Source organism: Grus americana, chromosome 13, assembly GCF_028858705.1.
Source record: "Grus americana isolate bGruAme1 chromosome 13, bGruAme1.mat, whole genome shotgun sequence".
Taxonomy (NCBI): Eukaryota; Metazoa; Chordata; class Aves; order Gruiformes; family Gruidae; genus Grus; species Grus americana.
In genome coordinates, this window is record NC_072864.1 from 21,175,673 (window position 1) to 21,192,973 (window position 17,301).

A 17,301-nucleotide genomic window follows, 5' to 3' on the forward strand; every position below is an offset into this window, starting at 1 on the left:
TACCACGCTGGTCCTGGGCTTTTGAAGAAATTATGCCCTAGCAAAGGAGGAAAAAAATTGCATTTAAATTAGTTTGTGTTTTATATCTAGTCTCTTCAAATGACTCGTGGCTTGAATCTGCCTTTTCCCCTGTATTCTGTACACAGATTACTAAATAGCCCGAGCTTGCCGTGTGCTATGAATCAGGCCTGCCAGTGGGTTGATGACTCATTTCCTTATTGGTGCAGATGTGTATAGTAAATGTTTCTGGATAACTCTTTTCATGTGAAATGCAGCTCCCCTGTGAGTAAGGAACAGACAACAATCGCTTTCATTCGGCCTGCACAAAAACTTGGTCCTGAAGAAAAGCTCAAATGGCTTTTCTCACTGAAGACCGCACGGTTAGCTCGTAGCAAAGGGTAAGTCTTGGAAACTGCTGTGTATACTGCTTTAGGGTTTGAGTTGTGTGGGGTTTTTTTCTTCTCTATTAAGCTTAAGAACAAGCTGCCATTTATACCAGCACAATTCTTTAGGTCAATGTTCTAAGCATTTATTTAATCCAGTATGTCATGCTTTACAATAAGCCTTCTTTTGAATGGCCATGCTCTACCTTTAGGCCAAGCAGGAATGAGGCACTGCTATATTTTTCACATCAGTAAAGGCATTGGCACTGTAGGTCTGCTGAAAATCCCTTTCATACGCTTGCGCGTGTAAAATCTAGGTGTGCGTTGCTGCAGTATAGCAGAGATGAGATGGTAAAGTAAAATAAAGTGCGTTAGCCATGCTACATTGCATGAGTCTCCAAAAAGAAAAATGGCAGTTCTGATTTTGATGCTGCTGCTGAGGTCTGCGACTGAGCGCTGCACCTAGCAGCTCTGGCGTGAGTCACTGTGCCTGGCTGCCTTTACTTGCCAGGGCATTTATAACTTGGTTTAATGTTGTGATATATAATCTGTCTGAATGCAGAATGCCTAACGATGTTGTGAATCAGCTTATTTCATCTTGTCTTTCTGGTATTTTCCTTTTTTCTTGTCGTGGCTCTTACGAAAGGAGAACCAGACACTAGGGAAATCAATTTACCACAACAATTTGTGTGGCTCCCAGGCAGATTGATTTAAATAAGCAAGAAGCTTAGATTTTAATAATTTCAGTCTTGCTTGAACACTCTAGTAATTTTTCTAGAGCTTTCTAGTCTGGTGATATTATTTTGCAGCTAATTTTAGCTTTTATTGTGAAGCTTGGTATGTTTCCTGACTAAATTGATATGATCTGTAATTATTTAAATGCTTGCATCTTAATATTTCTATCTTTTTTTAATAATGTTTAAAAATGGCAAGACATTATCTACTGAATTACTTTTCCATGCATCAAGCTGCTTTTGGATAGAAATGGAAACTTAATTAAAAGGCAGAAGATAAGTATTGTTAAAGTAGAACTGAAGTACTCAAATACTGGATCAGAACAGTTGTTTTACATGGAAGAGTTGTTAACACATCAGTCTAGCTTTCCTGGTCATTATTTTTTTTCTTTCTAATGATTAGAAGAAATGATTCTTTTTTTTTTTTTTCTCAGTTCCTGTGCAGTGCCTCAGCTTCAAGGTATTGAAGTGAAGGCAGTTGTAATTGAGAACCCATTTTGTCCGCACGTGCGGAAAAGGCTCGTTTGTCAGAAGTTGGTGATGAGCTCCCAGAGGAGGAAAGGAAAGGAACGGTTTGCCCTAGCAGTGTACTAGCAGGTTCCTGAGCTGTGTATTGATGGCTTCAAGAGCAGAAGCAGCCAGCGCGGGTCCCCTGTCACACAGCAGGATGTGATTTCACCAGCATCTTTGTGAATTTTGAATTTTATGCGTCTTGCCCAGTCTTGTTGCTCAGTGGTTGTTCTCCAGTGTGCGAGGAGAGGGGACTCAACTTCTGGCTGCTTGTGCTCTCTTGAATGTCTTCGATTTCTTGGTCAGTCAGGCTGGTGGTGGGTACCTCTTTGTGACTAAGGCTTTGCTTGACTTATCCTATCTGGTGTTTTTTGGTTGACTCAGATGACATTTAACCATAATTCATGTTTCTGAGGAGAACAACAAAATGGATAACTAGAGCTGTTTAATTGAGTGTAACAGCATGGATGCCCTACCTGGCCACCTTAAAGTTTTGAAACTTACTATTGAATGCCTTCTAACTGTTTTTTATAAAGGACATAAAATTGGTGGTAGATTGTTGTTAGCTATTATTTGGTGTCGTGGTTTAACCCAGCAGGCAGCTAAAACAACCACACAGCGATTTGCTCACGTCCCCCCCTCCGTGGGATGGGGGAAGAAAAAAAAAAAAAGTAAAACTAGTGGGTTGAGATAAAGACAGTTTAATATGACAGAAAAGGAAGAAAATAATACTAATGATAAGAGTATTGTCCTAGTGATGCACGGGACAATTATTCACCACCTGTGGACCACTGATGCCCAGCTAGTTCCTGAGCCACAATCTAAACCCCCACCCAGCTTCCCCCCCAGTTATATATGGAGCATGACATCATATGGTACGGAAATATCCCTTTGGGTCAGCTGTCCTGGCCGTGTCCCCTCCCAGCTTCTTCTGCGCCCCCAGCCTCCTCAAAAAGTCCTTGACTTGGTGTAAATATCACCCAGCAACACCAAACCATCAGTGTGTTACCAACATTATTCTCACCCTAAATCCAAAACCACAGCACTATACCCACTACTAGGAAGAAAATTAACTCTATCCCAGTCAAAACCAGGACATTTGGGAAGCACAGCTCCATGCTGCCTTCTGAGGCACAGGATAGCATAAGGGAGCAGGGGATATTTTGAATGTGCATCTCATGGGCAGCTCTTCCTGTATAGGAGGGACTCGAAATGGAAGCAGGGCACTGTGCTGCTTCTAGGACTCCCTAAAAATAGCCTCTGGACCTTTCCTGCTGAGTTCAGTGGGTGATGGTGAGAATCCAGCAAAAACGATCTCATGGGGGAAACTCGTACAGGGCTGGAGAAGTCCTCTGGCCTGCCAAGGCAGCGTCCTAATTCTCTGTCACAGAGCGATGGTGCTTGCAAGCTGCCGTTGTGGGCTGTGCTGTAGACCTTAATATGCATTAACACTTTGTGCTTGTTTGCACGTATTCCCGCTGTGTACAAAGGCAGTGCTGTTCCTTAAGTGAATTTATAACAGCCTCTCTCTGTGACTTTTGCCTCTCTAGTGTAACGGGATGTGCTATTTTGAATAACCAGAAAGTTTTCAACAGAGGAGTTTCTTTGGGAGAATTGGAGAATGAATAATGTAGCAAGTCCAGCTTTTTTCCTGACCTAGGCTGATCTCTTAAAGTATTTTAAAATCCAGACTTTTAGCCCTTGTAAGCGGTGTCAAGTCAAGAGCTTGTGCACAGCACGGCTCTTCTCAGCTCCTGTGTTATGTTTGACATAACGAACTTAGGTTGGAACGTGTCCTAACAGTGTTTTAATTGCTGTTACCCCAGCATCGGGGAGCCTCAGGTCGCCATTGGGTTTTCCCGATGTGATACGTACAGCTTTTTCAGTGAACTTGTGAGTGTTGTAATGAAGAAGGAGAGGACAGGCACAGCTGAGGAGAGGGTGGTGGCTGGGCATGGTCGTCAGGCATTCGTTGTAGGGGTTTTTTCGTGTTTTGAATAGTACTGTGATAAAATTGACACGTACGGGGAAGATAAAGTCGGTGATTGTAGTTAATGCTGAAGTGTGAGAAGAACCAAAATAGTTTATTTTAACAGCAGGGAGTTGCCTGGCTCAGGGCTCTTGTTCTTCACCTGCCTCTTAGCATGGGGAAGAAGCGAGAGATGTGTTGGGGCCCCGCGGATCTTCTGACAAAAATTCCTGTGTTTTATTCGAAATCCAGCTGTTAGAAGTGGCTGAACACTGCCTGTGCTAAGGCTGCCCTTGCTTTTGAGGGAGACTTCCCCATCGCACTTAATCTCTCAGGAAGGCAGCTGGACTGACAGCCAAGGTCCAGGAGATTTTGTGCTTTCAGGATATCTCTTGCAGAGTAACAGCACTACGGAGCTGCCCCCCCACCTTTGGCATCATGACGTGGTCAGCTGTAACAAAGAGATGCTGAGTATGGCATGGGAATTCAAGAGGGCATAAGCCATGTGGAAGCTAAACCAGTCCTTTTCTCGTAACAGCAAGGGACTAGTGCTGGGTGTTGTGCAAGAACTTGCAGGTCTATTTATCCATATGCAATGTTCAGCACTTTTTGGAAGTGCCAGTGTTAAATGTAACTGTGGCTCCGTTGCTCTGATCTGAAATACTGATGGCTGTGCTGGAGGTAACTCAAGAAATATTTTTGTCCCTGTTCTTAAAAAAAATTGGTGCAAGTGGGGAGGGAGGAGTAGGGCTTTCACCACTGTCCTGAAGGAAGGAAGGAAGACTTCAAAATAAAATAATTGTTCTTGTGGTTTGTGGTTAAGGCTGGAGCGACTTCTTTGAGGTATTTGATTTTTATTGCCCGTAAGGAGAATAGCTGACAGGAGTTAAAAATAGTCGAGTGTGCTTCCCACCTGTTGGGATGCTCCTCTTTGGTTCAGAGGTGGAATGTGTGGATGTAAATCACCAGGATTAACGCAGGGCTGCTCGTGCCCCTGAACGATGGGCACGAGATGCTTATTGCGCCTTGGCGAGGCTAGGCACCCTGATTGATGGGACACATGTGTCTTGGTGAAAGAGCAGGAGGAAAATGCTCTGGGGAAAGATCTTTGGGAGTGCTGTATGGCTTTCAGTGTGGAAAATTGGAGTCATGAGCCCGCATGTTGAATAACAAAGACAGATATGAATATTGGCTGGCTGGGTGTTTAGAGCATTGTTCTCTGTTTATGCTGAATGAAGCAAGAGCCCTTGGTGGGGGAGCCTGGCAATGATTAGAGATACTATCCAGCGCACGAGCAATGGTATTGTAATGAAGCCGCCTGCAAGCGGGGAATGTTGGAGCTTGATTGCTTTGCTTTGCAGCATAACACTTCATTAAGTTGTGGGAGTGGGGAGATGAGTAAGCAGTGTTTGCTCTGAAACCTGCGCTTGAGTGCTGCATGTGTCTTGGGACGCAGAGCTTTTGGTATGAACATTTTCCTTAGCTTCTGTACAAAGCTAATTTAGAAAGGATTTCTCTAGTTCCAGGCCATGCGCATCCAAAACATTATTCTCCCAGGAGTGGAGGATGTTTAGAACAACATGCTCCTCTTGGGAGACAGGGGCTTTACCACACCATGTGCAAGCACTTTTTATTTTGTGTAAAACTGAATCTTTCCTGTGAACTCTATGGCTTTTTGGAAGCTTTCTGTCAAGTTAAGCTCAACCTGGAGCGCTAGGGTACGTACAGTCAGAAAATGTGAAGTCTCTGTATTGAGAATAAGTGATGAAAGTTGACTTACTAAGAGATGATGAACATATTTAATAAAAGCTTTTTCATTAGCTGTTGCACAGAATTATTTGTTGGAGCCTCCGTTCCTTTCTTCACTCCTTTTTCCTCTGCATCCCTTAGCAGACACTGCGCAGTACTGCCAAAACCTGTGCTGTTGATCGTGTGTGTCTACTGGAATGCTCTTCAGTTATGCCGGGATGTTTCTGTTGGGGTAAGGCAGAGTGTCGTCCAGGAAGGTAGTTTCAGACATAGGTTGTCTCAGCGTAGCTTAAATAGAAGTATGGGCTGGCTGATGCTGCGGGTGGAGATGCTACTGTGCTTTCCCAGTAATCTGACTGGTACTGGTGGAACACCTCCATAAGCCCATTAGAATTTTCTGCCAGGCTAGTACAAACGTGGCAAAGAGCTTTTCTGTTGATTTGCTGAGTTTTGGACTCTGCCATGAGCTGAAGCCAGCGGCAAGGGCCGAGGAAGACGGCAGAGTCCCTGCCACCTTGATCGGTGGGATATCAGGTCAGTTAAGTAGTCTGCTGTGGCTTCACCCAGCTCTTTAACAGCTCTCCTCCTTTCCTCCCCTCTTGTGACACTACCAGCATCCTTGCATGCCTTTTGCTCTCTAAATTTGTTGCCAGTGTTGAGAGTGAGCTTTCCAGGAGCAAATCCTGAAACCTCCCTGGCTGGATCTGCAGCTCGGTGTCGGTGCTACGCTTAGTAGCAGAGCTCTGTTGTGGAGGAGTGTTATGGGAAACACTATATCTGGTAGCAGTGCTGCCAAACTTCTGTGGCAAACACATAATTTCAGGGTCTGTCTTGCTCCACGATGCATCGAGACCAGCTGGAAAGCCTCCAGGAGGAGGAAGAAGAGGGGACTAAGGGAAGAACAAACAGAAACATCTGGGGCAAATTTGCTTTGATTGTGCCGAGTGTTAGAACATGCTTTGCTGTGTGGATCAGCATTGAAATGAGAAAAGTCCCTGCTAAGAGGACTTGAGAGTCCCCCCATGCAGGGGGACAGAAGCTGCAGGGACAAGAATAGCTTGTGCAAGCGGGCTGTTTCGTGCAGAGCTGGCGCTTCCAGCACGGAGCAGCTGTGCAGCCTCCATGTACCCACCTTGCAGCTTTGCACAGGAACAGCCGGCTGGGAGAAAGTGATCTGCTGGTAAGAAATAACCAACGAAGGTGTTTGGTTTAAGTGAATGGAATCGGGGTGTTTCCTTTAATTGCACCGTGATCTGTGGTCACTTTTGATGCATCGGAAATAAAACATGAATGTTTTCTGTTTTACTGCCTATGGTATTTGCACAGGCAGGGATCTCTGCTGTGGAGGAAAGGCACGCAGCCTGCTAAAGACTTTGTTTCATGTCCAGCAAATGTGAAATGAGCAAAACATGACAATTACTAAAATTCTATTGATTTCCTATCAAAGCTACATAGGAAGGGGTAACACGTGCTAAACTTTCTTTGGTATTTGAAGCAGATACTGAACATTGGATCCTCAAAGTGTGAGTGGGCAGCGCCAGCTTCGTCCCTCTGGCCCAGCGGCCAAGGAAAAAGGAGCCAGGGAGACCCAACATGTTGTGCTGAGGTCTTTTGATCTTGCTTTGTGATATCTTTTCTGAATGAGCATACTTGTCTTAATGGCGTCATACCTGTGGAGGATATAAAATTTAGCATAGATGGAAAAGTTCCTGGAATCTAGAATTAGATTAAAACAGTGAAAACCACAATTGTAGAATTTGGTGTTTGGGGTGACTTACTACTTGTGCTTTATGTGTGTGGGATGGTTAAAGAAATTGCTGCTGGTCCTGATAATTTCACTTCCACAGGCAAAGTTTTGTATATGTTTTGGAGGCGGTTGTTAGGTGTTTGTGGACAACTTGTATTGTTAAGTTTGCATAAACTAGGAGTGCCTAACCAATGTGGAAATAATTATTCTGTCAGGTGATTTGCAGTGTTGCAGACTTTGGTGCTCTGTTTGTAAGCGGGGGGAAAAATTACTTAGGTGAAATAAGCAAGATATATGGAAGCTAGGAGCTTGATAACTTTGGTGCGTGATATATGTGTGGTACCATGCTTCAAACTGGCTTTTTTCAGAGCATGAATGATAAGTGTAGAGGGTTTTTGCTGACATGACAACACTGGGTTTGTTTTTAGTGCTAACAGTTCACTGGCATTAGAGTGTATTTCAAGCTCAGCTTAACAAGTTTAACTTTCATTGCTCACTAAATGTGTAATTAAATTACGAAGTCTTCTCATCTGTTTTGAACTTAAATTATCACTGCTTTTAACTTTTTTTATCACACATGACTCTTTCAGGAGTGCAGGATGTGTGAAAACGGTTTACTGTAGCCATATGCTTGTTGGCACAGAACTCCAGGATGTTTCAGTAGATTTTAAGCATGGGTGGTTGTGCGATGTGTGGTTTTTCTTTTACAAAAGCAGTGTTGATTCTTGCCTAGACTGCTGTATCTGCTCTTGTTTCCACAAATTCTTCTGCAGAATCATTTCTAGTGGCTGCCTAGGGAATGGGTCAGGATTGCAGGAGGGTAGCTCCCCCAGATCTCTCCTTGATCCCTGCTTTGCTCCTAGCCTGTGCTGGTTTTCTGGTGTCCTAAGTCTAGCTAGCTTGATGCCTGCGGATTCAATTGCCTTATTGTGAGCTTCCTGTCCTGGCTGTGTGTGTTCAGCATGAAGGAGATTGCTGTTACCTGTGGGAAGGACACAGCTAAGAAGTAATTTTCCCTCTAGCAGCCTGATAGCCTCCTTGTTAGAAGCTCCTGGGCCGGCAGGCCTGCTCTGTCATATCTCTACAGGTATTAGCAATAAATGTGTTTAGGTCAGAGTGGAAAACTGCAACGCTGTGGCTAGGAACCATGAGCTGCCTGTACTGCGTATCCATATGCACCATGCTCTGCAGTGTATTGTATGTGTGACAGTGCAAAAACTGGGGAACACCCACAGCCTGGCTGGACTTCTGCCTACCTTCTCTTTCAGGAGAAGGTAGCTGCTTTAATTAACATCCTTTCCTAATTGACCTGTTCCATCTTTTTGCAATCTGTTCCTGAATTTAGGGAGAGAACATCTACTGGGTTCCTCCTATCCACAAGCAAATTACCTTTTTTTTTTTTTTGCCTGTTTACTCTATGCTCGTTCTTGGTGGTTTTTGCTTGAGCGAGTCCAAAGTCTCGTCTTCAATGCTTGAAGATTATCTGTAGTTGGTATTTGAGATACGCCTGTTCCTCACTTTTCAACAAGTGCACTGTTACTCCTGTCTTAAAAGAATAGCGGAAACGTCTGCTGTCATGCCCTGTTCCTGCTCTAAGGAGGGATTAAATTCTAGGAATAAAGGCACTTGTGAGGTTGACTTCACTCTTCTATTTGCATGACATTTGCAAGGGAGCAAAGGAAAGGAAGGTCAGGCAGCTGCCAATGATTAAAATAATCCCTGCAGAGAGTTCTCCCAAGACCTTGAGTTTCTTCCACAGTAGTTGATTAGGATTTTTACCTTGCTTTTCAAAATCCAATGGTGTGAATTATTTTTTTTTTTTAGGGGGGTGATGAAATAAGATCAAATCAAGTCTGTTTTGTATACACAGCTGAAAAGGCCCCTGCCTCTTGAGCTCTGGGGGTGACAGTAATTGCTCCCCAGGCAGTGTGCTCTTCACGAGATGGTAATGCATGATACTTGTCCGTGATATAGCTATGACTAATTAAATATTACTGGGGATCAGTATAATGATGGTCTGTTTCTGAAGCTAAAACACCCGATGCCTTGTACCTCCCTGAGCCTGGGTAGTGGTGGTGGGTTGCTCATTTGCTGCATAGTTTTGACCTAGTTTAAAACTGCTGCTGAAGCAGAGATTTAGAAAGGGATGGCTGGCTATTGTAGCTTGTTTTACTGAATTGAGATCTGGCGGACGAGAAAAGGCACTTTTAAACACAACGGTGTTGACAACCTCATAGTCTGGTGCTGATTTGACTTCCTACAAACCTTTGAATTTCTCTTTAGAGTTCACAGTGCTAACGCAGTAGGACTTGTGCCTCTTCTATGTGGTTGAATGGAAGGAAATGCTTTTTCTGTTCAGGTTTTCTTACAGCTGGTACTTGGTCTAAACTCTGCTTTTCCTGGGAGGTAGGAAGTGGTGTTCATACCCCGGAATGTGAGTGTTAGTGTGCGAAGAAGGGGTTTGGAGAGCTTTTTAGAGAACTGCAAAGGGAGGCAATATATTGCCATCAAAGCTGCTAAACAGCAAAAGCTCCTGTGAGCCCGAAGGCACACATACTTTCTGTAAAGTCTGTTTTTAATCCTTCAATTAGGAGATGTGAGATGAGTCCTTCTCCCCCGCTAATCAGTGGAACGTCCTCCTTGCCATCAGCTTCCTCTCTAAAATGCCTCAACTAGCTGGCGGTGGGGTCTGGGCTGCTCTCCTTCCCTCTGCCCCAGGGGTCTCGAGCATGTGTTCCTCAAGTGTAGGAATGATGCAATGCAGCTTTTCTTGCTCTTCAACTTATCCTAGTAGTAATTTGAAACTTACCTTTTTCTTCATGACTCCTACGACACAAGCGTATTGTTCTGAAACTGCTCTTATTTGGAAGGTTTCTTGGGTGGATGTGGCAGAGAGAGGGCCACAGTCTGTCTCCTTAGAAAGGCAGAATGGGTGTGGGTTGCTTTTATTTAACTGGTGTGGGGAGATTTTTCTTCCTCAAACTCAGCCCTTCAGTTGATCAGACACAAGATAAAAAGGATTATTTTTCTCCTTTTGCTTCAGTTAAATTGGGAGAAGCAGGTCAGCATTGCCGCTGAACCCGCCTGTCCTACAATTGTAATGGTAAGAGGGAAGAAGACGCACAGCTTTTAGCTAGCAGGTGGTCATCGTGTGCCACATTTAAAGGGTTATTGGCTAGATCTTCTGCTTTTGCGTATTTAAGTACTGAACTGTGAATGTAAGCAGTACTGAAGGTTTAACTTCCATTACTTTTATCACAAGAATAATAAGGCTTGATTTCTCAGAGCCGAGGTTTGCTGCAGAGTCCAGGGAAGATTGGTGTTTCAGTGTGCAGTATTTTAATGTTGCATATTTCAAGAAAAGCTTGTTTAAGCTTCCCAAGTTGGTGAAAAACAGTCTGTTATCTTCTAGGGCTCACTTTTTCAGAAGACAACCCAGGCTTTAATCTTTGGTGGATTTGAAGTAAAGGTTACTAGGTTGGAGGATGCAAAACTAACTGAAACGACCAAGAAGGGTTTTGGGAGAGTGCTTTCTGGCCCTTACAGACTCTTCTGTTTGCAGATTCTGTTAGATAAGTCCTGTCCTCTAGAGGAGAATGACAGCACCAGCCTTCTTTTATAAAGAAACTATCCTTGACTGAAAGACTGAGCCAGCAACTTCACTGGAGGGCATTCAGACTCTCCTTTTGAAATTAGCTTAGTCTAAAGCCTCTGTCTGTTGCTGAATGATTGGGATGGGTGCAGAAAATTAAGGGAAAACCATGATAGTATTGGTCTTGGGGGATGCTTTAAAATAGTATAATTTGGATGTCATCTTAGTTTTCAGTTGTGAGAATCAGTTGTGCAGTCTGAGGATAATGAGCAGGCGTCTGCTAGCCTTCTAAAAAACAGTCCATATCCCAGTTTTCAAATTTATCATTATTTTGGGAGATATGGTTTTAGATGGTGTTAGTCTGACCAAATGGCAATTAATTACTGTGATCCTTCAAGTACCCTTTTGTTTTATATGTTCTAAGTGGAGAGGTAATTTCTGCCACTTCCTGCTATACAAAATAAAAGTACTTTAGTTAATAATGGCTGTAATTAAGGACTTGGAAACATTTCCCATGCTCTTTTTTCCCATAAACTAAAGCAGCAATGGTGCAGGTGTTGGCATAACATGTTGTGCACCGACAAATGCTTGCACAGAAAAACTCTTTGGGATGTAGGCTGCTTGCTTCCAAAACCCATGAAATGCTAGTTCTCTTATGTGAAATATCTGAGGTCTGATGTGTTAGTGTCAGTGATGTGTTTAAGCTTTGAGTGGTTTTGAGTATCTGTGGCTCTTGGAGCATGTCTGGCATCTTTCATATCGGTGGAAGCAGTGATTTCTGTGAGTCGGAGTTGATTTTTCTGTGGATATGATGGGCAGGTGATTTTTGTCCTGCATTTGCACTGTTTTGCTGTGGAGATGAGATACGGATTTGTATGATGAATGTTTTTCAAGGGGCTCTCCATTGTGAGAACTGCTCAGGCTGGAAGGAGGACAGGGTGGTTTGCAGCCGGAGTCTTTCCAAAGCGGCTTCCTATGGAGTGTGGGTGTTTCTCTCGAACACACTAACTGGTCTGGTGGAGGCTGCGCGTTAGGACTGGTCATGAGGACATGAGTACCTTCCTTACTATAAAATAAAGAATATAGCGAATATTTTGAAATGGTGTGTGAATGTTGGATGTTACCAGTTTCTCGTGGTTGAAGGTGTAAATCTCAGGGCTGCTTCGGACTGGCCCGTCTGTGTATAGCCAAAATAAAAGATGTTGCTTCTCAAATGGAGAATATGATTGCTTCGATCTGGGGGAGGGAAGCGCGTGCTACCTTTCTCCTTCAGTTGTATGCATGAAGCTTATTTTTCTTTAAAACTCTGCTACCACATCTTTGTTTTTCCACAGATGCTTTTTTGCTGCCTTAGTTCAGGCAATTGGGCCAAACACAAGTGCGCTCATTATGTTTTTGCAGTGTCTACATAAACGCTGCTGCTCTTCTGCCATTTATGTTCTGGAGAGTTAAGACAGCATTGTGTCTGAAGTGCCTCGTCTTTCCATCTTTTTGGTACTTCGATATCGCTCTTATTATGCAGCTTTTAAAATTTCCTATTGCTTATGTCAAATTGTCTCCTACAATAAAAATGAGTTGACAGTATGTTAGCTTCTATAAGTTTATACTTTTCTGTATGTTAAATGCATCACTTCAGTAGTGAACTGACACTCCTTTTTTTTTTTCTCCTTTCAGCCAGATAATGAAATCTCTTCAGACTGCAATCACGTAAGTATTACTATTTTGTTCTATTCAGACTCTAGCTACAGTATTTGCACCTTACATCCCTTATCAGCTGTAGGTATTTTGCATCATTTGGTAGTTTGCAGAAGGCATTAATCAGGACATGTTTTGGTTTCTGTGCTGGTCTATGGAGGAAGAATGCAAGATGACTTCTTTAACCCAGTATAGCCGCTGTGGTCTTACTGGAGACTTCAGACTGGAATGTATCCAAGAGCTTTATAAAATGTACATTTGCGTCAGAGGAGGCTAGCAGACGTCTTTCCTATTTTATAGCTGGGGGGTGGTTCCCGTGAGTTACTGGGAGAACTATGATGTGCTCCTTTTGGGAAAGATGTGAGCAGTACTGAATTTAAACTCTTAATTTCAGCTGTTGAAGCCTTCTGTGTTACTTTCACAGCTGCTAAATTCTTAGACTTGCTTGGAAAATGCTGTGGGGGTGTGATATTTAGAGGCAGTTTGAACCACTTGGCTGGTTTTAGAACAGATTTCCTCTCAGCACTGTGTTTAACAGTGAGCAAACTGTTAGCCAGTTTTCAGGCTGTCAAACTGACTCTTCAAATCCCGAGACTCTACCAAAAAAGAAACAAATCAGAGCTAGGTTTCCTTTGGCCGTTCTCTTTGGCATTCTGTTAGAACACACCATATTGAGATCCTTAATTTTGTGGTTAGTCCTTGACACAGACACGCACGTACCTCAAGGATGGTCTTAGTTTCACGTGCTCAAGAAGCTGTATTTTGGTTTATTATTGGAAGATATATTCCAGAAATGAAACCTGACTGTGCTGTACAACCAATAATTTCCAACTGTGTTTATAAATTAACCTTTAGCACTGTGCTGCCTGACTTCATGGCAGCTGTAATTCTCTGTGGTGCGGGGTTGGGTCAGACGAAGGGCACATCATGTTTCTGTTTCTTTTTTTTTTTAAAGGGAAAACTTCAGTAATTAAAACGTATCTACCTGACATTTAAATGCACCAATAGAAATTACCTGAGTGCAGAAGAAATTGAAAATTATAGAAGTCAAAGTTTGGACCTTTGCTGGATTAAATGTCAGCATCTCTGCCACAAGGCAGATGTCAGGCTGCTGTGGATTATGGAAGCCATCCTCAAATAGGAAGCGTGGGCAAAGTCTCATTTTCCCAGGCAGAAATTGTAGGGGAGTGATCAAAAGCCAGACCACAGAGAGGTGTCTCGTATCCAAATATTTTCTTTGCCTCTCTCTGCAGTCTCTAGTAGTACAACTGCCGACTATCTTTTGGGAAAATATTGCCTAGCACTAAAATCTGGATTTTTAAGCTGCACGTTTAACCTTCCTTCTGTCTGTGGGAAGGTTCCTTTGGAGAGCATCTCATTTCGAGACTCTCCAAAGTTCAAGATTACAAATGCAGAGGTGGATTCTTAGGGTGCTGGACCTCATTCTTGTCCTTATGCTCCTGCTGGGAGAGATCTACAGCATTCTTCACGAGGACAGATTCCTTGTTTATTCACTTTTATCTATTAAACCTGTATATTTACAACTTCTCACTCCCTCTGAAATACCCTAGGATCCCATGATCTCTCTTTTTTTATCTTTTCACAGCTCCATGATATAAGGTGTGGAAGACAGTGTAGCCAGCTGCGCTGATTCCATTTTTAGTTCTCTGTGCATGCTTCCGCCCTCTTGGAGCTGATGTAAAACTGGTTTCCTTGTGTATGGGCATGTTTTTGTGTTTTGCGTACAATTAAAACTTCAAAATAGTTTGACCAAACTGTTTATCTTTTTTATATTAATATGATTTTGTCACAAAGGCAGAGTATTTGAAATGAATTTTTAAAACTGTTTTTATGTTTATGAAAAAATGTTGAAATGCAACTTAAGTTCCTAGAGAAAACCAGATGAGCTAATAGATGCTTTTCTCAGGCAGCATCTCAGCTATTAATTTGCTGAGGTTTTGCTATCGTACCCTGTATTTTTACTTTATGGTGTTTCAGGAGGACATCTGGGATGTGTATATAACTGCAGAGCATCACTTGCCCAAGATTTATTCTTGCACAATGACCAAATGCATCTAGGCTCCTATGTGAGCTAATCTCTGGCTCCTAGAAGAACAGTTGTCCTTACCGAGGCGTTTTGCAGTCTATAACTTCTAACATATCACTGTGCTTAGCAAGAGAGAGAACCACCTATAGGTTTGAAATATGTCTGCATCCAAAAAACTTGTTTGGTCACAGCCCCTCACAGAAGGAAGTGAACAAGGGACCAGCTGCACTGTCCTCCTTCCTTTTTTGTTAGGCTTTTATTAGGTTTTCAGCATGCGATCTGCTAATATTGAGGATGACATCAGTTTTATTAGATCATTTGCATTAGGCAGACATGGCACAGAAAGGTGTGGTGGGCTAAAGATGTTGTTAATATGCAGCAGGTAGCAAGTTACAGCTTTCATTGTTTTATCCTTTCAGTTATGAAATTGTCTTCATTAGATGTATTTCCTTTTAATGAGTTGGCTCATGACCTTATGGAGAGATTTTCAATAGTCTCAATTTGTTCAAGATTAAATTATTGCAGAAACAAAAGGACAAAGTTGTTGTCAAGGAGACTTTGCAATAATTGTTGCACTTAGATGATGATACAGATTGGAAATAAAGGATGTTTCATTTTTTTCTGAAGCAAAATACTTTCATTCTCCATGGGAGGCTCTTAAACCCCCTTTCTACAAATGCTTTCTCTATAGCTCTTGTGGAACTACAAGCTGAACCTGACTACAGATCCGAAGTTTGAATCCGTGGCCAGAGAAGTCTGCAAGTCCACTATCGCAGAGGTAAGCCGGAAGAAAGGCATAGCTGTTATTGTGGCACTAAGGTTTTTTCCAATTTCTTTGTGTTAGTGAATGAGTGTGCAAATAATGTTTTGTGTTTGGGGAAGCTCTAGTCTCATGTGCCAAATTACTAGGTGTAATTAATTCAATCTCCTTGCGGAAAAAGCCAGTTACCTTAGTGGTGCCAGGCAAAGAGGAGGGAGAAAGAAATTATAAACTTAAGAACCCATCAGCTCTTACGTGACCTTTTGTCAGAAATCTGTTGTGGATTGGATTTGTCCCCTCTTGATCAAGTGTTGGACGATTGTAGCAGTGTTGGTGTAGCAGGGGTTCCACTGAATTTAGTGTGTTTTATTTAAAGGAAAAAAAAAGTTGCATAAATAACAATAATCTTGTGTGTTTGATCTTCTGATACTTAATACTGAGGCAGGTGCATAAACTATTCCACTAATTTTTAAACGTATTTTCTAACACTCTTTAAAACTAGCATATGTAGTGGGACTATACTGCTAACATACTGTATTAGCCTAATAATGTTTTTCTTTAATTCTCACTAAGAGGTAGGTGTGTTCTTGCTGGTGACTGAGCTCTGATTTTAAGTATTGCTTTGTATTAAGAACAAAATACAACCAGAAGAATAATTTCTAGTAAAAGTAATTTGGGAATTAGTAACTATCCCAACTGGGAACATTCTGGGAATTTTAATTTTATCAGCTAAATAAATACTTAAATTTCTTTTTTTTTTTCCTCGACTGTTGTGATTTTTATGTGTTCTGGCAATAATTTCAATCTAGAATTATAGTTGGCTACCAGATAATGGTGGCTGCTTCAGAAGTGGCCAGGCAATAACGTGATTGCTTGGTCTTTTTACGCAGTTCACTGGCTCAGGCCGTGGAGCTCTGGGGCTGTTTCCAAACCAGGCTTTTCCAAAAACAGCATGTTGCCGTTGTGTGCTGGTTTGGCTCGTGGTACTTGGCTGAAGTAGGGCCAAGCTGAAGATGCAGCTTTCTCAGAGAAAGCTTGCTCAACTCTCTCCCTTTCACCCTGCAATGAAACATATGTGTGTTCACTTCAATATTTATTTTATGCCTTATCTAAAACAATTACGTTGACCTTAGTAACTGTTTTTTCCTAATAGCTATGTAGATTCAATGCAAAATGTTCTACCAGCCTACATCTGCCTTCAAATAATGGTGTTTAAAATGTTGCATGTTTTATTTGTTATATAGAAAGTAATGGCCTCATAAGCTGAGGCAGAGAGAGATCTGTTTTATTCATCTAGTCTGACCTGTATGAGTCTGTCACAGGATGCCCTGAGTTAATTCTTGTTTGAATTACAATATATCTTTCTAGAGATGGCTCTCCATTTTTTTTTTTCTTTAAATTTCCAGTATAAAGATTCCAACTTGGTATTTGAGAACTGAGAAAATGGTTCCCTGCCCGTTCCCCTAGCGCTGCCCTTGCTTGGTGTATCCGAACCCGCCTTGATTATTGATTGCCATGGATCTCCCTTTAGATTGATGAGCCCTTCAGTGTTTGTGCAGGAACAAATCTTTGATGTAATCAAGTCAACCCATGTATCTATTGCTTGAAAAACTATCACTACTGAACTTTAGTGTCTGGCTGTCTAGCGTGCTTTCTGTGCCATTAGGGCTGCAGTTTTCGGCGTACTCCTGAACAGGGAACACCAGAGCGGGGCAAGTATTTCAACATGGGCTTCCCAGGGTTAAAAAGAGTCAGTGTAATCTCAGTACTCCTTGGAGCGCGAGGCATTGCACTGCTTCTATCGCATTATTCCTCAGGGAGCATCCTTAACTGATAAGCGACCATGTGTTCCACTTCCTTTGGAAAGACGCTGTCAAAACTGCCTGCACCTTTTACTTCCAAAGGTGACGTTTTTGGCCTTACTGTCTGCTTCCCTGAGCAGTACAGACTGTGATTTATATTGGGGACCTGTCTGTTCGTGTACGCTGCTTTTCCAGTCCCTGCACAACTTTCAGCTTTTGTTAGCTGTGATTTTTTTTTTTTCAGTCCACTGGCTAAAATGGTTTAGTACCAAGAATCAGTTCCTGTTAAGAGCTTGATAAAAATGAATTTGAT

At 42.4% G+C, this 17,301-nt stretch overlaps 1 protein-coding gene across 1 annotated transcript in view; it reads left to right on the top strand.

Annotated features, from left to right (window-relative positions):
• The window catches only part of GLG1 (golgi glycoprotein 1), an 85,816-nt gene that overhangs the window by 27,255 nt on the left and 41,260 nt on the right, over positions 1 to 17,301 (top strand). Inside the window, exons 2-3 of the mRNA XM_054840980.1 lie at positions 12,359 to 12,391; positions 15,118 to 15,204. Of these exons, the coding sequence (XP_054696955.1) occupies positions 12,359 to 12,391; positions 15,118 to 15,204 (120 nt within the window). The remainder of the gene's footprint in view (positions 1 to 12,358; positions 12,392 to 15,117; positions 15,205 to 17,301) is intronic.